The sequence below is a fragment of the Psittacula echo genome (assembly GCF_963264785.1).
Source record: "Psittacula echo genome assembly, chromosome: 2".
In the NCBI taxonomy this organism is placed as follows: Eukaryota; Metazoa; Chordata; class Aves; order Psittaciformes; family Psittacidae; genus Psittacula; species Psittacula echo.
This window is the reverse complement of record NC_137737.1, coordinates 25,087,829-25,108,468: the sequence shown is the minus strand read 5'-3', so window position 1 is coordinate 25,108,468 and position 20,640 is coordinate 25,087,829. Positions and strand designations below refer to the sequence as shown.

Genomic DNA, 20,640 nt, shown 5'->3' with positions numbered 1-20,640 from the left:
TTTGGGATTTTCAAACAAGAAGTGAACATCTTCAGGTCACTGTAATATTGGGATAGCAAAATCAGGAACTGTGACTGTTAGTGAAAAAGAATGCTGTTGTCCATGAAGAACTGTTTGTCCTGTTGCAGAATTATAGCACTGCACAAGCAGTATTGTAGGTAAAAAAAAGCAGATGCAGTACTTAATTCACTCGGGGAAGCATTCAGACTTGCAGGACTTTCATGTATGTGAAAGCACAAAGGCAGACTAAGCTGTGAGCATGGTTGTGGTGAAACTTTGTAATTAGTGTTTAAGCTGGTAGTAGGAGAAAACCTGACCATTTTTGTTCCATGCCAGATTTTACTTTTCAACTTTGAAAAAGTGAAGTTTTGCTTTTTATTTAAATTTTTTATCCTCCTTTTGTTTCTCTGGAAGTACATAATCAATGGGTAAGACCAATTTAGTGCCAGTTTTAGCAAAAAGAATGCTGTAGATGTTGATGTTCAGCATAGCATTGAGGTTACATGAGATTGTGTGATAAGGATGTGTGTAGAAAATTGGTTTGGATTTTTGTACAGGACATTGTGCAGAAACAGTGTGAAGTATAGATACCACAGAAAGTATTTCTAGTGTTCAACTTTTCAAATCAAAGTATCCTGTTTTCTGTTAATTTGGAGAAACAATATAGTGTTACTGTGAATGGCAATTTTTGAAAGAACACAGAGGAGGAACTTCTGTTAGTTTAAAATCTCCACTTTTAACTGGGCTTGTGTTTTAAATATCTTTCTCCCACCGTCCACTATGCGTAATAAAGGGTCATCCTTTTGATTAATCAGTATTATCTTCAAACAGTTATTTCAGTCATATACAAAACAGGTAGTCTGTAACCATAGATGGATACTGGTTGGAAAGTGGGATATGTTACTTAATTGGTGTCCTGGGTTCAGCAGTAGCAGTCATTTTTCTCCTTCTTAGTAGCTGGAGCAGTGCTGTGGTTTTGACTTTCAGCCTGGGAACAGTGTTGATAACACCGATGTTTTTAGTTGCTGCTTAGTAATGTTTAGTCTGACCAAGGACTTTCTGAGTCTCATGCTTTGTCAGGAAGGAGGGGAAGCCAGGAGGAAGCAGAGACAGGACACCTGACCCAAACTAGCCAAAGAGGTATTCCATACCACAGCATGTCATGCCCGCTATATAAACTGCAGGCAGTTACCCGGAAGGGTTAGATCACTGCTCAGGTTGGGCTGAGTATCGGTTGGTGGCTAGTGAGCAGTTGTATTCTCTTCCCTTGTTATTTCCCTTATCATTATTATTATTGGTGGTAGCAGTAGTGGTTTGTGTTATACCTTAGTTACTGGACTGTTCTTATCTCAACCCGTGGGAGTTACATTCTTTTGATTCTCCTCCCCATCCCTCAGGGAGCGGGGGGGAGGAAGGGGGGAAGTGAGAGAGAGACTGCGTGGCTGACTGAGTTTAAACCATGACGATTACATCTTAATACCACTACATCTATGCTTTTTATGTATTTTTTGTATTACACTTTCATTTGTCTGCAAACTCATTGTCACAAATTTTTCATTTTAATTAGCAGGGTGTGGAAGACAGGGACAAATGTCTCCACTCTGAAAGAGATGGTAAAAAAGTGCTTGCAAAAACCCCAAACCAAAACCATAGTTGTTTCTCAGTAAACAACAATTTCTTCTTGGCTAGTGGTAGTGAAGAAAAGACAGCAGAAAACCTTTGGGTCAGTTCTGTGTCTACTGAAGTCAATAGAAAGTGAATGCAGCCATAAGTCTTAATTCAGCTGTTGGTATTTATTTGGCATAGAAGATGGTAGTGTAAGTTAAGCTACAGCTACTACTATTTAACCGTGCTGAGAAACACTTTTTGAATTAAGAAGTATTGTAATACAATTTTATGTTACGGGTGCATTTCGCAGCTTAGTTGCAGCTGAGCTGGCTGATACTGAGAGTTGCTCCCAGCTGTGTTTTAACATTATAATTTGTTTAGGAGCATTAGACCTTTAACAATATAAACCAGTTTCAAATCTAACAAGGGCTAAAAGGGGTATCTGCAGGTGTTACCATTGCACTTTCTTCTGAATTGTATTGCCACCAATTCTAGTAATGTGTGTTCCCTGTACAGTATGAAGATACCAGTATAAGCGTGCAGAAATGTTCTTCTGGATGCTCAACAATGACAAAAAGTGAATTGAGAGCATATTGAACAGATTAAATTATTCGGTACCTTCTCTGGAAGTTTTTTTTTTTGAAGGCTATTTCACTTGTAGGTGGTGAGACATCTATAGACATCTGTTTATTTTACCTCAGGTTAGTACTGCAAAAATTAATAAGAACATCTCCTCAGGGCATAAATGAGATGCTTAAATCCCTGGGATTTCATTTACCTTCCAAAGCAGCAAATATGCATGTGCTTATAAAAATAATTCAGCAAGTAGCATTAACTGTCTCACTGTGGGGATGAGGAGATGGAAATTATTCTAATACTATAAACCAGTAGTTATTAAATCACATAAACATGAGCTGAATACTCTGTGTTCTCTGAATCTCTATCTTGCCTTTGCCAATGTTTTTGAGGTTGCCAGAAGTACATGTCAGTTACACCTTCCTAAACTCCACCTTGGTCTGTGTGTTTGATCTTGTCTTCATGTAAAGGTTGAGTCATCCTGGATTCCAGATACCCAGGCAGAGAGAATTCAGGTTGCTATGAGAATCCTAGAGCAAATGTTCTACTAAAATTTCACTGTTTGTCCATGCAGGTTATATCAAGAGTGAATTGAACCTGGTTCACTATTTCTGATTCTCTCTCCTCCTCCAAATCTGAAAAAAATGTAAATGATGCAAACATGGTTTATTTTAACTTTTTTTTCTTTTCAGTCTGTAGTTTAATAGCAATTGAGCATGCGCAAAGATGATAATTTTCAATCATTTAATAAATGGTAATTTATAAATTAGGGATAATAGTGTGTATGATAGCTACATTCAGAGACTGCTGCAGCATTCATTTTCTTCAGCAATTGCAGAGAAGCTAAGATTACTCTTTACAGTTACTAAAATATTTCATTAAATTTTAAGTAAATGGTAGGTTCCCAGAGGAGCTTGAGAAAAGTCAGATTTGAAGGGAATTGAGTACCCTGCTTTTTTGTCACTTAATTTTATACAAAAGCCAGAATTCAACTCTTCTGTTTTATATCCATATACAATCCAGCATAACGTATACACTTAGCTATGTTTTTGAAAGCTACAAGGCTTTTTTCTCTCACAGTTAAAGCACACATACTGCAGTAGTTTCAGTTGAGAGTTGGCAGTTTGAAAAGCAAGCTTTAAAGAAAACATGCTTCAATAAATCTTCTCAGATTAGAGTATCGCATCTCAGAGCTGCTTGTCTAGTGGCTCTGCTTTCAATGTGGGTTTCTGCGTGACTGACACTGATCTTTAGAGCAAACCCTGAGCAAGACAAGATGCACTTACCTTCTGCAACTCTGTTTATAATGCAAATTACTGCTTCCAAGTGATGTGGGCTATTTTGTTAGCCCACCCTTAAATGCTATTTTATTAAATTAAGTAGAAGATATTCTTGAGTGTTCTCAATGGCTTTAGATGACAATGTAGTATTAGGTGGCTAGTCAAGTTTCAAATATTAAGTATGGAAAATTCTTGCATAAATGGCCTTCAGGAGAAAGTAAGTGTAGAAATGGCTCATATATTTTAAGCAGACCATTCAGTTTACATTATTATACACGTTTATTGCGGGACTTACTATAATCTTCAACTCTGTGTATAACACCCAAAGTGCTGCTACACTAAGAAATACAGGCAAGATTTCGATTTTACAACACATGGGAATAATTAACACTATAGCTCTCATCAGTTATTCAACAAAGACTTGGTCTCTAGCAGCTTTTGCTACATGTTCTTATTGTGATCTCCATCTCTGTTTTGCTTGCAGGTTTTGAGTATTTTAGACACTTTGTGTGTGTTACACAGATGTTTTTAAGCAGGTGATTACCTCCTTCTTGGTTGCAGCTCTGATTTCTGACAATATGCTTTTAAAATATGGCTAATAATGTGATGGCTAGCAATATTTCATCCAGCAAAAAAGGTTGATTTATATAAAGATATAAAATAGGAATTGAATGTGTAAAGAATGGAACATAGGATCATGTCTAGTATATAAATAAACAAACTAGTGAATTAAGAAAGTGCATGATAGGAGTCAGTAAATATCTGCTGGTCCCTGGAGTGAAAATCTGATGCTGAGGTCCCTGGAGATCTCATAGCCCCTGGATGTGCTGATGGGGACCAGTGGAACAGCAGCAGCGTTAATGGAAGCACCAGATTGGAAAGTAATTAGAAACAGGAAACAATTGAAACAGATTGTCACTTCCAAATCTTTTTTTCTCCTGATTGTCTTGGACTAATTCTAAAATCCAAGTCTTAATGACATTTGATCTCTGTTCTGTAAGGTTTTCCTCACAAAGAACCACCCTGCAAAATGGGCGATTAGAAAGCTGAGCAAAAATCCCAAAACAAAACCCCAAAGGAAATAATGTTTTGTTAGCTGAGACAATGAAGGTATGTAGCAACTGGCTTTTCAGCTGTTCCCTTAATAGAGATTGTGTGGATTCCTGGCTAGGGAAAAGAGAACAAACTAGCAGATTGGGGTGAGGGAAGCTTGTTTTTATTCTCCTCCAAGAGAAGAAATAGAATTGTGAAAGTTGAGGCAAGGACTGAAAAGAAAAAGAAATGTGCCCTAGTGATTAGCTGCCAACCTGATTGTCAGAGGCATTGTTCTGTTTGTTCCGTCACATTTTGTATCTCTGTCTGCAAATTACATGCCAAATGAAAATTAACTTGCTGCTTTGAAGCTTCATTGATAGGATGTATGTGTTTAAGCCTTAATAACTATTATATAACGAGTCATTCCAATTTTACTGGTCATTGTTTGCTTCTTTAAAATAATTGACGTCAAGGTGGCTGCTACCCTGAGGTGACTATAATGGAGAATTACTTGCTTAGTCTCTCTAATGGAAGAGAGGCAGTAATCAAGAAAGGCCAGTTAATGTGGATGTCATTATCTGGTTCCATCTTTCCAGGGTGCTTTTAGAATATCTTTCTTGGTGTTCTAGTATCCTTTCTTACAACATTTTTTCTCATTAGCATAGTAATGTTCACAGAGGCTGCTATGGGTTTTCATCCAGACTGAAGCTTTGTGGATAGAATTCCCTTCAGTTTGCAGCTCAAGGAGGTTATTTTTGGCAAAAAGCTCAGGTTTTCATGTAAGCAGAGCATACGTATATGTTACTTGTGAAACTTGAGCATGTTTGTGGTCATCTGGTCTTCTACATGTTATAAGAGATTTGTTGCATATTGCAGTACTTCTAGCAGAAACCTCTGTATATAGCTGTTTCACTTCAGTTACATATTAAGCTGTAATTTTACCTTCCTAGCTTGCATGCTATTTTGCTATTGATGGAATCCCATTAAAAGATCTATGGACTTGACTTTACTGAAGAAAAGAGAGAAGTCTATAAATCCTTAACAGAAAATCTCTTTCATCAAGTAGTGAGGTGCACATAGCAAATGACCTTGAGTAGTTTGAGAACGCTTTTCAGAAACGAGGCAGAAGTTCTCTTGCTCTTAAGTGGTTAGGTATGGTATAAATGGTTAACTCAAAACAAAAATGCATTAAATTGGGAAAAAAAAAAATTTACCACGGTTCTAGAAGTTACCTTCATTTGTCAGACTGCGCAATTGGAGAGGTATAACCTTTTAGGTTGGTGATTAACCATATTTACAATAGTCTTATTGCATGTGTGTTTATGCTCTTTCCTTTTTCAGAATAAATAGTTGAAAGTGGGAAAGTTTCATGGAAATGCTAAGTGGAAATTGCTAACTTAGCTGGATTGGTAGCTGAAGTGTCAGGTTAATGACTGGTATGATTTCGTTAGTGACATTGGAGTTCCAGGTATCTGTATCTTAGATTTTTGTATATGCTTGGTACATGTGTGTGTATTTTACTTTTACATATATTGGAAGTCTGTTTTCACTTTTAATTTTTACAATATGACAGTTTGTAGTGTTGATGAAATACAGGTCAAGATTGCAAGAGGAGTCCTTGTTCAAGGTCAGAATTGATGACTGCATTAGGTTTACATAGCAACCCAATGTATTTGGTTTACAATGGCTTAGAAGCTTTTGCTTTTTTGTGTGTGGATTTTCTTCTCTATTGTCACTCATCTGCTTTTGATTTTAAAAAAGCAGTGCTTTATATTAAAGAAAATAAATAAAAAAACTCCAAACCCCTGTTGTATATGCTTGTTTAACAATGAGAACCAAGGTCCTGACTTGTATCATGACTTATTTTAGAGTGGTTTGAAAAGCTGGTTTCTCCTTGTGTCCTTTCCCCAAGTGTCTGAAACGTTCTTCTTTTGGTCCTGTTGTCTTAAAGCAAGAAACTAGTATTTCCAGAAAGTGTGTATGTGTGTGTGATACAGAGAGAGAGAGAGAGATATGGTGTTTTCATATACCACTTAACTAAAAAAACCCAACAAAACACAAACAAACCAACTAATGATTTGTATGATTTCTTTCATACACATGGGTAGCTGTATGTTAGTACCTACTATAAAAAGGTTCAGTATATGTGAACGTAAATACCAAAAAAGGAAAATACTATTAAAATTTAAGTTGCTTATGTGTGTATCACATTGCGGCTGCGGTGGTCTGAAGAATCTTCCTCAGGTTTTATATTTGAAAAGAATGGTAGGATGATCTGAAGTATTTAAATCAGTATATTAGGAAAACAGGATCAGTGATGCTACTGATTTTCTTGGCCAGCACCACATGGCCTGAATGACAGAGGGAGAGTGTCTCTTTGCTCTTTGAGGTAATATGGCTGATGTCATTCTTCCTTTGCTGCAGGGAGCTTGAAATCACAGTGTCTTGGGAGGTGCCCCAGAGACAGCTGTGGATTGGGTAGTTTTAGTAGATTGCTTAAACTGATGTTTGCTTTAGGTTGATGTGAGGCTCTGTGTTAGTTGGGTGAAATCCTGTAGGATTTCTAGAAAGTAAGTAGATTTCCCCTTTCTTCTGAAGGGGAAAAAGCTGCTGCGCAACAGCAGCTGGAAGAGAGGAGTGAGAATATGTGAGAGGAACGCCAAAGTCAGTAAGTATTTCTAGAAAGAAAGATGTTCCGATTATCATAATGCCCATCTGGGCTAGGCAGTCCTGAAATCTGAACAGTAAGAGCATTTCCACTGTAAATAAAATAATTTTGAAAGCAGTCATATGCTCTTCCATTCAGGTGTGGCTATTCAGTTTTATTCCTCTGAATTTCTATATATCTTTGTTTTAGGATAGGAGGAAAAATCTCTCAACAGAGAGATCATTTTTGTAGTTTCAGAAACAAATTGAAGCCTTAAAGAAGAAAATGACATTCAGGCTTCATAGATGATTTCTCTGTATGGGAAAGATTAATTATACCATCTAGTATTTTAACAAAATACTGAATTACTATGACTTTTAGCACAGAAAATAGCACCTCAATTTTTCATTGTTATTTCATAAATTAATTTTTAACATCTAATTTTAGCTTATTTACTGTATGAAAGAATGTTCTTTCTTAGTATGCCTGAAATATATTTCTTTGTAATCCTAGGGTATTTCATAGCTTTTTATGCCTATTTTTCATATATACTGTGGGGGTGACACTGAGAATAGAGTAATTTCTACTTAGCCTATCTGTTTGGGACCTTGAAATGTAACTGTTTGGGCCCATAAATCATGATTGGCAGTGTGTCACAACCAGAAGATCCAGGATGTGCAATTCCAGGTGTGAAGGAGCGGTTAGCGGTTGCTGTGGTGAGGGTAAGTAGGAAAAAGCAATCACACGGGATTTTAAGATCAGACCAGGACAAGAGGAGGCATGCAGCAACAGAAACTATGAATTGGCTGATTTGGATGTCCTACTGAGCTACTACTTTGGGCTGTCTGTGTTTGCAAATGGGGAGGATGGACAGCTATCAGGTACTAAAATAACCCTGTTAATATTAAGAGCAAATAATTTTAAGTTAAGCAAGTTATTTCACTTTGGGAAACTAAAGTTACACTTTAACTTTCTCAAAATCAAAGTTTTTCATGCTGGTTTTAAAACCAGCTTAGGGTGATGATAAATCTTGCTTCTTCTCCCTGTGAGATAGCAAAAAGCAGACCCACACGTAAAACAGAGTAATGATACAGCTGCATGACCTAATGTCTGTCCTGTTAAAGGTTAATGTGTTTAATGAGTTTTGTCTAACATGGTTTGGTGTATTTGTATTAGCCCCTCTTTGATACACTCTTTTTAGAACAACCACACTTCAACTCTTTTAAATTACTGACAAAAGACTGTAAAAAAAATCCCCACCAAATGGCAAGCATGGAAAAAAAGTTCAGTTATTTCAATAGTATATGTTATTTTCTATCTTTTTTGCCAGAGTTGTTCTCTGACTCTGTAGCATACAGGATGCTGTTCCTTTTTGATCTGTTTATTCAGCGCCTTAAACAGAGTGTTTTTGATCAGTGCTTGAGCAGTAAGTGTTCAGCAAGTTCTAATACTTTGAATCCTATGCGGAAGTTGCTGTTCTTCTTGTCTTCTGCTGTGTCGTGTGTAGAACAGTTGCTGGTATCACTATTGTAATGTGAAACTGAGTAGCATAGAAAGGATGCCTCAAAAAGGCTTCTTTAAAACTATTTTAGATCAGCTAGAGAATAGTAGGACTTTGGAGCAATACCTCGTTTTGGATAAAATGAGAATAAATTTTATCATTAATTTTATTTAAACTTCTCCTAACCTAAGGAGAATATATTTGATGAAAACCTGTAAACTTTGAGCTAGATGATAACTTCAAACATTCAGTTAATTTTCCAAATGTTTCATAAGCTCCAATGTCAGTTCATCTTACGTTCCTCTCTTAGCTGCAGAAGAATATAGTTGTCCTTTATTAAGGGGGAGAGAAAATCGGAAATGTGTGCAGTTTTCAGAGTGTTAGTTTGGATTTAATTTCTTGTGGAAGTAGATCTTTGGAAATTTAAGCTGTTTCTCACAAAAAAGAAAAAAGAAAAAGGAAGGTAGGTAGGAAAACTAGTAACTCAGAAATGAAAATAAGACCATGTATGTAGCTGTGAAGCATGAGAATGTCAGGTTTTCAACTTAACACTCTTATTCAGGATGGGAAAAAGAGGGAAGCAGTTTTCCATACGATTATATTGTGCATTCTTTCAGGGTGATGATAATCTTTTCTTCTAGCTGTTCCTTTAGGAAGCACACCATACTTTGTAAATGTATTAATAATAATAAAAAGGTCATTAAGTTAATACTTTTTTTTTTTTGACGTAGTAACTTGGACAAATGGAGCTTGAATCTTTGTTTCTTGTAAAGTCTTCAGATATTTTTTCTGAAAGCTGGGTACTTTTAAGTATAAACCTCTAGTTTTTTGCAGTAAGTTTTTTGGCAAGGTGAGTGTGTCCTGGTCTTCTCTGAGATAGTTAATTTTCTTCCTAGTAGCTGGGGCAGTACTGTGGTTTTGACTTTAGTCTGAGAACAACAGCTGATAACACATGGATGTTAGTTGTTACTCAGTAGCACTTACCCTGATAAAGGAATTTCCAGTCTCAAGCTCTGCCAGTGAGGAGGGGCACAAGAAGCCAGGAGGGAGCAAAGCCGGAGCACCTGACCTGAAGTAGCCAAAGAGGTATTCCATACCACAGCATGTCATGCCCAGTATATAAACTGGGAGGTGGCACCTGGAAGGGACCGATTGCTGCTGGATTCAGGCCTGGGTATTGGTCGGCAGGTGCTGAGCAATTGCATTGTGCATCACTTGTATTTATTGGGGTTTATTCCTTTTTCTGTCTTTATTTCCTGTTGTTATTGTTGTTATGATTATTATAATTGCCTTTTACTTTGTATCAGTCATTAAACTGTTCTTATCGTGACCCATGGGTTCTTACCTTTTTTTCTCTTCTCCTCCCCATCCCACTGGAGGGGGTGAGTAAGCGGCTGTGTGGTACTTAGTTGCTGGCTGAGGTTAAACCATGACAAAGTGTAGGAAAAGAGGCTTGTCATATGCATGTATTATTTCCTACAGGCTGTATAAATGAAGTGAGAAGTTTTAAACATCTCTTTTTTCTTTCGGCTTTAGGAGGGATTTTGGAAGCTTGCCTTTTTTTTTTAAAAAAAAAAAAACCAGCCTGCTCAAACAATGTTGTTTTTATCTGCTATGCAAGTACACTTTTCGTTGTCATCTGGATGGTCCAAATCTAGAACTAACTTTTTCCCTGGCAGCTGGTATTCATATCTGATAGTAAATAAGTACTCTAAGTAGCATCCTATGCTAATGTCTGTAAACGTACAAGTTACCTTATTTTGTAAAAACAATTCTTTACTGATGCTTGAGAAATGAAAAATATCCGTTCTTAAACTGTGATTAGATAATTTATGTAGGAAGGGGGAAGGAGGGACAGTGTGACATCTTTGGGTGCCTCAGGTAACATCTGTTGAGAAAAATCTAAGCCTAAATTAATAATGGAGAAAGAAGTAGAATTTTCATACTTTTTCCTTACAAAGACTTTCAGAAAGTATCAGTCGCACTGTTAAAACTACTATGAACCTCCTACTTTAAGAGATGATTTTTCTTTAACATAGTCTTGACATTTTTACAGGCCTTTGGTAGTCTCAAGCCCTTCATTTTTGTAGGTAAGTATATAGTATGTTTGGATCAGAACATTAACATCCATTTGTGGTAGTTCTTCACATTTAGTCACTATAGCAACCCATAAGAATTTAATAGCTACAATAGTGATATTACCTATGACAGCAGATGTTTTTGAACCTTTACAGATCATGAGCCAAGTTGAAGGACGACAGAAGAATCTTGTACAAGCCATTGAAGCTCTCCCAAGTTCTGGGCCCCTTTCTGCCTTGGATCAGGACTTGCTGCTTTTAAAAGCTACCTCTGCTGCCACCCTGAGCTGCCTTGGAGAATGCCTGACTCTATTACAGCAAAGCATGCATCAAGTGGGCCAGAATCATAACAGGCCACTATCATCAGGTAAGCACAAGCTCTCTTGGGTATTATTTATGTGCCTTGGGTATCTTTATTATGGTACTGAAGCAGGCAAAATTACACATTCCTCAGAGGGGCAGGTTGGGATGAGCAGCTTGTGAGTTTCTACAGCCTCAAGTATCACAAATCTTTTTCTTTGCATAGAAGAAGATGCAAAATTTATTGAAATCAGAAGAGAGGAGGAAAAGAGGTTATCCTTAGTCTTCTCAGGGAAATCAGGTTCTGAAAACAGCAAGACAAAAAAAGGGGATGGGGAAGGGGGAAGAGAGACATGGAGAACAGGTAGATAAGCACTGTATTTTTAATGACAGTGCAGAACCTGCTGGGTTAGTTTGTTTTGCCACCTTATTTTTTTTTTTTCTTTTTAGATTGAAATCACAATATAGATTTGCTTGATGATATGTAATATTATGCAGCAAAAGTGAAAATCATATTTCTAGTTTTCCACGTGGAAGGATGCCGCTGAGGCAGATCTATTCCAATCTGCTGTTTTCTTTAAAACTGGACAGGCTTCTCCATGCTGCTATTAAAAATAAAATAAAAAAAAAATCTGTGGCAAACTTTCATGAGCCTAAAATATCAGTGTGATTCTGCATTGAGTTCTTCAAGCATGAAACTCGCAGTCCCCATGTAGCTCAATATTTTCGGTTCACCCACCATTATATTTCTGTCCATAATGTCTAAAAGGGGGGTCAGTTTGTTTGCATATGCAAACTGCACTACCTAGTCTAAGAGCGGGAGCAGGACTTAATGTAAGAGAAGCAGCACCAGAACTCTGGATATGAGTTGGCTTTTTATGTTTTCTTCATGTGCTTCAACAACATCCCTCTTACAGTAGGTTTACTACTGGTAGGATATGCCCTCAGGACTGCTGAGGCAGCTAGGTAGGAAGCCCTCTGAAGAATTCCTGTTGTGGGGAGAATAGAAATGTGAGAGGGTCAGCTGAGGAGTAGACAAATAACGTAACAAGTGTTCTTGGGGGAAAAGTGTAAAAACTTGGAGTATTTCGTGGCTTTCCCACATCCAGATTCTGATATATTTCATAAAGGATTATATAAAATAAATGCAATAAATTTTATTTCTACATTGTCTCATAGAAAATGCAAAAAAGCCCCTGCACTTTCCTAAATAGTAATGATAAAGTACATTTAATTGAATTATTTCATATAATTTCATTTCAGAAGTTAATGGTTTGGAACAAAGATGAAAAGCAACTGTCTTAGTTTCAAAGTCCTTGAAATTTGTTTTTCATGTCCATATGATCTAAGTGAACTGTCAGAGATAGATGACTTGAGTTGTACATGTCCTTGGATCTGTGTCAAAATAATTTTCTGTTAGATCAGTGTCTTGATTTGAAAATGATTTTTGAGGATTTGTGTGCAAGAACAGAGAAAAGCAAGCATAGCATTAGTAATTGCTGAAAGGGGATTCCATATTTCTTGGGGAGGAAAAAAAAAAGTGGAAAGCCATGGCTATAAATAAAATTTAGTCAGTGTTTTTGTTCCTCCTAGGACAACTTGTACAGCAATCCTTTTAAGAATCAAAATTTTGTAGTACTGGTTCACATGCATATCTTTGGTGTAACTATGAGAACCTGAATGCACACAGTTACCTCTTCAGTGTGTGTGTGTGCCTATTCTTTGGTATATAATTAAAAAAGAAAAAAAGAATAACAAAAGGAACTAAAAGCTGCTGAAATACTTCAGCTCTTCTCCCTGACTGTAGGAAAATTATATTTTTTGTTTCCTTTTCTTTTCCCCAGTCTTTATTATGCAACACAGTTGCCTGACAGAACGTGGCCTACAAGTCTTGATTACTGATTTTCCTTCACACTTAAATCTTATCCGGGCATACGTTGATAGGCTTAAAATTTCTGCTGAGTTGGTAGAGTGTCAGTCATCAAAGCTGCATAAACTTGTACCTACTCAGACTAATGCGTTTAAGTAGTCCTCTAGCAGACTCTTATTTTGAGACATACTTAATTTGGATTCTGTGTCCTCCAGGTGAATTTTTTTAATTTCATACTCAGAAGGTGCAACCAAAAGATGACCTTTACTGTCACCTGTCAATACTGTCAGGTGAAAATGACTCTTACTAGTTTAAAAGCTGTATGTTCCTCTGATAGGGAATCTTAAATGCATTTCCCATGAGATGCAGTGGCCCTGTACAATTTATTGCTAAATGTTTCCATCCTAGTGCTGTCTCATTACCTGCTGCATGGTATCCAAGACGCTAGGGAAACTATAGTGTAGGATCCACAGAATTTTGTAGAAAGAGACAAGATAAGAAAAGAAGTTACCAAATTCGTGCTTCTAGCCTACAGTTCATGAAAGCAGTCCAGTCCAGCAAAGCAGCACAGTCCTGCTCATGTGCAGTGTGAGAAATAATCAATGGCTTAGCTTTGGTGTTTGAACTTACCTTGCTTTACCTTTTTTTGCTGGTTTACCTTGCTTCAGAGTCAAAAGCTCTCACTATTACGCCATAAAGAGAGAATTGCCTGAAAAGTAGATATAGATCTTTCTTTGTTTTCTCTTTACCTTTGCTCTGCTTGTGTTCTTGAAGTCTTTATGGCCAATTATGCAAGGATTACTGATGACCTTGTGCACTGTAGGCTTTGCAGTCTTACTGCTCCTAATGCAAGGACTTACAGTAGCTGAATTTCTGACCTAGTACCTATGGAATGCACTCATGAAGATGATAGGTAAATAGCAGCTGTTTTAAATAGATTTACAGGCCTTTATTGCTTTGAACAAGAAAATGTCTCCTTTTGATGTAAATATTTTTATTGTTTTGTTTTCCAGTAGTGTGAGTAGAAAGAAAGAAGCTTAGCATTCAGTTTAGTGGGAATCTTATCCAGAATCTAGGACTGTGTAGCTCTTGACTTCACATATTTTTATGGCATCCTTTGTCATGGAATAGTTTAAGGATGGCATGATTTTTCCTCTTCATTTTCATGTTTTTCATGAGTTGACAGTCTTAGACCTGAAGTCTGCAAGCAGACATGAAGATGAAACCAAAGTCTTCAGTTGTGTCTTGAAGGGTAGTCAATACATGTTTTATTTCCACTCTAAAGCTTCAGGGAAAGGTTTTTGAGATTGTCTTTTCTGTTAGTGTTTGATTTTGGAAGTATATCAACGAGAACAGTCAGTGGAGCAAAATCCTGTCTGTGTTTCTACTATTGAGTCAAAATAAAAAATTAATTTCTAGCTGTTGTTGCTAAAGGTATGTGCATTGATCACTGGCAAAATTATTTGTAGGCTTTTTTTCTTTTATTGAAAAATATGACAGAGAAAGATATTACTAGCTGAAAGTGTTGTTTAAGTGTAGTTTGAGTTGAGATTAAGGAATTGCATCTATACAAGCTTCTTCCAGTTTAGGAATTTTGCTCTTTTTGTAGAAGGGAGAAAAATGTCAAAGATTTTCTTACTGCCCAAGAATAACACCATTTAGATGCATGTAAAACACTTGCTAATCAGTATTAACTTCCTTGTGAGAAGCTTGAGTTCTTTTAGCATGCAGACATGAAAAGAGTGCCTCTTAAAATAACAATGTGGAGAAGAAGCTTTCATCTTCACTTAAAACTTTAAAACTTTTAATATTTTTTCTGCCTCTATGGCCTTTGGCAGAAGAGAATGAGAGAGAGCCTATTGACTGCTATGGCTAATATCTTTCTCTCCCAAACTGTGAGCAAAGCAAACATCAGTGTTTTAAAGTAGCTTTACCAACTTATGTTGTGTTTTAAGTATGGGGTGGGTTGTTTTGGTTTTTTTTTTTCCTTCTAGTATTTTGGCAGAAAGAATCCTGTCTTGTAGCAGCAGCCTGCACATATAAATCTGTTCTTTGAGTCTGTGTTTCAACATTAGCCATTCATTTACTGAATAAAGCATCTTCCTGAAAGAAATTCCCTCCTATACTCTTCTGTTTCTCACTTGCTCACTTTTCCAAACTGTAAAATAAAATGTGGTTTTTTTTTTTGTTTGTGGTGTTTTGTTTTTTTTTCCCGTTTTTTTTTTTTTAAAAAACAAAACCTAATCCCATTCTTACTATGGATATTCTGAAGTTTATTTGAGTGTGCAAGTGCAGCTTGTTTTGGCTGCCGTGGCAGCAAATTGATTGAAGATGATTTTGGAGTTGGGGGGGATATACTTGAACTTTATTTTAGCAGATTCTCTGTTGCCTCCTTTTTAGAGAAAATAAATGGACAGGAAAGACAAAATCTAGATGCTTTCAGTTTTGTGACAAATGACAACTAGGGTTTCTCCTGCAGGTGAGATGGCAAGAGGAGAGAAAAATGAGCAGAGGAGTCTTCTTTCTTGCTTTCCCCTTTCCACCTCAAATGCTTCTGGGCAGGGAAGAGTGAGGAAAGAAGACAGAGGAAAACATATTCTTTGTTACTGACATAATTTACTAAATTTGGTGTGGTGAGTCAGGTCTCCCTTAAATGCATCATCACTAGACTTGATTCTATCGAGAGTAACCAAAACAATTTGCTGTTCTGTCTAAATGCTAATACATTATTCCTTATATGTTCTTTTTGCTTTTAAAGATAAATACTATTTTCTAGTCCCCATATAGCATTAGCAGATAAATCATTGTCTTTCTAATCTGAAAAGCAGATGTGCAGCTGCCAATTGCTGTTGCTGATTCAGCCTGCTTTAGGATTCAGCAGAGAAACAAAACTGTTGCATCCATCCCAGGCAGCAGAAGGAATGTAGGTCTAATCTTGGTATCTCCTTGAGGCCAACTGTTGCATTGTTAGTGGGATATTGGTTAGCATATAGAGTATATTGCAAGAGTTTTATCAATAGATGTTAGCTTACAATTGTGCCAGGAAAAAACATAAGGTTTATTTTTTAGTCTATAAACCAAGACCGGAGGACTTAAAATAGAAAGGTTTTTGTATAGAATTGAGATAGGCGTTAAGCATATTTCATGCATCAATGATCATACAAAAATGTTGTGTGAAGGTATATCACGTACCTAGAAAACAAGAACCAACAAAAGAAAATTATCAACACTGCTTAACTGAAAAATATTTTGTAAACCTTTGGGTTTATATTTTGTAAATTCTTTGGGAAGAATTTCCCTTCTGCTGTGTGCACCTGTGAAAGGAAAACACGTTTCTTCTGAGAGCATTTATGTGGAGAACAGCCTGTTGTGCCATCTGAAATAGATGGGGTTTTATAAACTAAAGCATTGCTATAGGGAAAGGAGTGCAGGTTGTGTCTGGATGCTTATGTAGAAGCATTCTCCTGTGCCTTGGTGGATTTGTTTGCTGTGTGTTCATCACTGTGGAAATCTATGTTGAGAGGAAACAGGAAAGAAGCTTTATTTTGGGTATTTTATATAGTGCTTTGTGTAGTCTTAAAGCAAACAGTAAAGTAGCTGTGTAACTATGAATATTTTTGTCATTTGTGACTGCCTTTCTGGAGCATTTCTTTAGAACTATGAAATGTATCAAAATAAGAATTGAATTTACCTTTGTCAGCTGTCTTTGGCTATGACTGAGAACAGAACAAAAACTGATATAAAAACAAAATAGCGACAGCAGTTTCTTTCTGTTCTTATCCAACTCTGAAGATACTTGTTTAGGTTTTATGTTTTCAGGTTTTTTTTTTCTTTTTCTTCTTCAAGTCTTTAAAAAAACAGGAATTGATCTAGTGATAGAAAGTTCTGAGTGCCATAAAGTGGCGAAGATAGCAACTCCATTAGTGTGGATGAAGTTGATTATAGATGGCAGCTTAGTCTGTGGAGAGTAAATTCCAATAAAATAATTTAATATGGGTCAGAGAACAACTACCTGTACTATTCTGTGGTAAGAGTAATTTCTGCTAGTGCAGATGAGAGTATTTTGGATGCACAACTGGTAATGTGAGTAGAGAAGGAGCCACGTTGTTGTGTCCTTTCACTTTTTATATAGAGATTGTCTTCTGATCTTAGTTGATTTTATGGTTATTTCTGTTGAGTTCTGTCTTCATACTCCGCTTTTGCCTGAAAACTAGGCTGCTATATTGGGATGGGATGCTATATTGGGATGGTTCAAGAATGCTGACATCTCAGATTTGTAGATTAAAGATCATCAAAGGTTCTCTGGTGACACTTTGAAACTAGGCATTTTTTTCAACTGACATTTTACTTGTTTAGGCTTCTGTGGTATCTGACTAATACCTTTTACTGTATGTGTCTCTTCTGCAAACTAGCCAAGTTCCAGACAGACAGAATTTAACAAAACAGTTTTTCTCATATGCAGAGGTGTTGAGGAAACAAATGTGCTTTATCCTTTGGATCTGAACTCTGAGCATCCTGTTGGTGTGGGCTAATATGTTGTTAAGATCTGTTTAAAAATTGATCAAGCTGACGAGATTTGTTGGTTTGTGAGGGTGCCATTGCCTTTGGGACAGGTGGAAACACATGCTTGTTCTAACAATTTCTATTTCTGTAACAGAGTCTCTAAAATGTGTGGAGAAAGATGGAATAAATAATCTTTTTTACAGTGTGTTTGTACTGAAGAGGAAAACTAGTATAGTGGTTTTAAAATATGTAAGTGATGGTGAAATAAATGTTCTCACTTAAGAATTACCCCTGGAGTAAAGTATTTGTTTAAGTGGGAGCTTTTTCTTGTGCTTATTTATGGAAGTTAGATAAACAAAAAGTTGTTTACAGTGAAGGCCAAATAGGCTGTGTGTGCAGAGAGAAAATGGATAGCCCAAGGAAAAGATTGGATTACTTGTTTTCAAAGATTGGCATAAAGATAAGTCAGTTGAGTATTTTTTTCAGTCTCTCTGTAATAGGAAAATAGCAGCAGTAACACAATATTCTGCTGTTTGACAGGGAGAAACAGAAAAATAGATTGAGATTTGCTACTGCAGGGTCACAAGGGGTGAGGAGCGTAAGTGTGCTCTATAAAGCTTTCTGTGGCTGTTTAAAAGTGAAACAAGTTTATTTAAACATCTTGGTTTTGATTGTTTGGTGTTTTTTTTTTCTTTCTTTGAAATCTGTATTAGTTAAGATCAAAAAGAATATTTTTTTTAATGGTTTATAGACATGTGAATTCCCTCCAAGGAGCCAATATTTGAAAATTTCCAGTTTAGTTTATTGTTCATGCTGATGGTTATGATTCCTTTGTCCATGCAATGAGAGTCCATTTTGGATCTGCCAAAACAATCTTCAGATTATCCTCTGAATCAAAGCTTGTTTTGAGGGATCTGGGGGTATCCTTTGTTCCCTAGCAGCAAATTACTGACCTGAGGAGAAAGCAAAACACTATGACTATGACTACAGTCACTGTGCTCTTCATTCCTTGCCGTGTATACCAACATCACGTGTGGATATAACTCCATCTTTGGAATGAGGGCAGTTGTTAGCTTCCTGATGTGTAGGACCAATGTGTAAAGCCAGTCCAAGAAAATGACCTTTTGTTGCAGTTTCTTTGACATCGTTCACGTAACAACTAGGATTTAAAACATCATCTGGCATAGTCCTCAGAGTCATTGGAACCCTAAAAGCTTTACAGTTTCGGGCCTGACAGCAGAGTCACAGAGATGTTCTGTGTTTGGCAAGGGGAAATTTTGGTTATTGTGTGAAATACACATATAAATTAAAAAAAATTGCTGGATTTTTTTTTCCCCTGTTGATTAGTCAGATCTTTCATTTTATACTTAACAATTTGCTGATGCTTTCTTCAGCAAAGGGTGGTGGCACAAAATCACACTAAGTAGACCTGAAGTTTTGTCATGTCTTCATAACTTGGTGCCATTTTAGATGAGAGTAGTTTTCTGTAATTATCTTCAGAATTTGGTAAGAGGTCAGCTATAGGATTTTTGGCCCATTTTTTTAATAATATAAGTGTTAATATATTATACGTCACCAGATCAAACCATTTATTTTAATTAGGAGGCAACCTCCGCTAACTCTGGTGATACGGAGAGGATAAGCTGCATGTTCTTTAATGTACTTTGTGTTGATTTGAACCATCTTAAAAAGTTGTCAGTGATAAGAGAAGGAAATCCTCCCTCTGGCACCAATTGTATTTTTGCATACAAATTATGGTAATGACTAAAGAGCCGTGATTTTCTTTTCCATATCTCTGCATTTTATAGCAGCCTGTAATTAATAGCTGAAATTTAAGCCCTGTGCTCAGGACTACTGATTTGAATGTTGATAGTATGTTTTAGAGCAGTAAGGGAGGAACATCTGTGACTTAGCTGATCATTCTTTCTGTCTTGGCATCTTTAAATACTGGCCCATCCTGGAAATTGGGTGTCCCCAGGAATAAGGGTTGTTCTGATGACTAGTTCTGTTTGATTCATACTTAATGTGTGTCTTTGTAATGAGATCTCTTGTAAACTATGGTAGAGAGACCAGTAGAGAGCATTTCAGCACTTAATCTAGAAAGAGCTTTTAGTAGTACAGAAGAAATAAAATACAGCTGCTAAACTTAAAACTCTAATTTCAGGCAGAAGAAATGTAGGGTTTACTTTGATAACTTCGTAACTATTAAAATAGTTATAAAGAACATGCTTTACTTACCACGGTGTGTCAGAATAATGTATATAATATCATGTATATATTATAATATATTTTTATTTATATTATATATATTATATATACATTGTATAATAATAGAATTATTATAGATAATTATAATATTATACAATATATTACATATTATATTATTATATTATTACATTATAATATATTATATAGTATATAATATCTTATATACTATATAATATATAATATATATAATATATAAATATATAATATATAATATATAAATACATTATAATAATATACTATAAATATAATATAATTATATAATAATATAATTATTATATATAATGATATAATTATTATATATATATTATATATAATATATGTTATACTTATATAATATATATTATATATAATCAGAATAATGTGTATAATCTTTATGTGTAATCCTATCTGCTGGTAGGAGTAACACTTAAAAATCTTCTGCCATTGACTTTTTAAAATATTTATCACAGATAAATCGGCATAGAAGATGCTGGAGTATTTTTGTTACTAAGGTAAAACTGTGTGTGGAAGCAGAGAAGAGATAGCAGTTGATTTATGTTAGTAGAATGATCAGATGAATGGAAGAAATCTGTAATCTGGCTGTTGTAAACTAATATGGATTATTTTCTGCTTTAGAAGGTATCTTGGGATGGTCTGGGCCCAAGTCACACTCCACAGAGCAACTGAAAAACGGTGCTCTCAGCTCTTTATCAACCGCTAGTGCCAACATTACGTGGGCAATAGTTCCATCTGCAGCCCAGGATGGACCGGCACTACAGGCAAATACAGAGGTAAGCACACTAGGTCTCTAGGCCATTCCTGTTGTATCTGAGACTTGACCTTGGTTAGATGCATCATGGTTTAGTGGTGGACGTGGCAGTCCTGGGTAAATGTTGGACTTGATGATCTTAAAGTTCTTTTCCAATCTAGTTGATTCTGTGATTCTATATATGATTGTAGATGCTTTTAGTAATTACTTATCATACTTTTTTTTC

General features: G+C 36.1%; 1 protein-coding gene across 1 annotated transcript in view; it reads left to right on the top strand.

Annotated features, from left to right (window-relative positions):
* The window catches only part of OSBPL10 (oxysterol binding protein like 10), a gene marked incomplete at both ends in the record, with an annotated part of 106,237 nt that overhangs the window by 48,814 nt on the left and 36,783 nt on the right, over nt 1-20,640 (top strand). The window contains 2 exons of the mRNA XM_080609596.1: nt 10,882-11,092; nt 20,282-20,436. Coding sequence (XP_080465722.1) covers nt 10,882-11,092; nt 20,282-20,436 — 366 coding nt within the window. The remainder of the gene's footprint in view (nt 1-10,881; nt 11,093-20,281; nt 20,437-20,640) is intronic.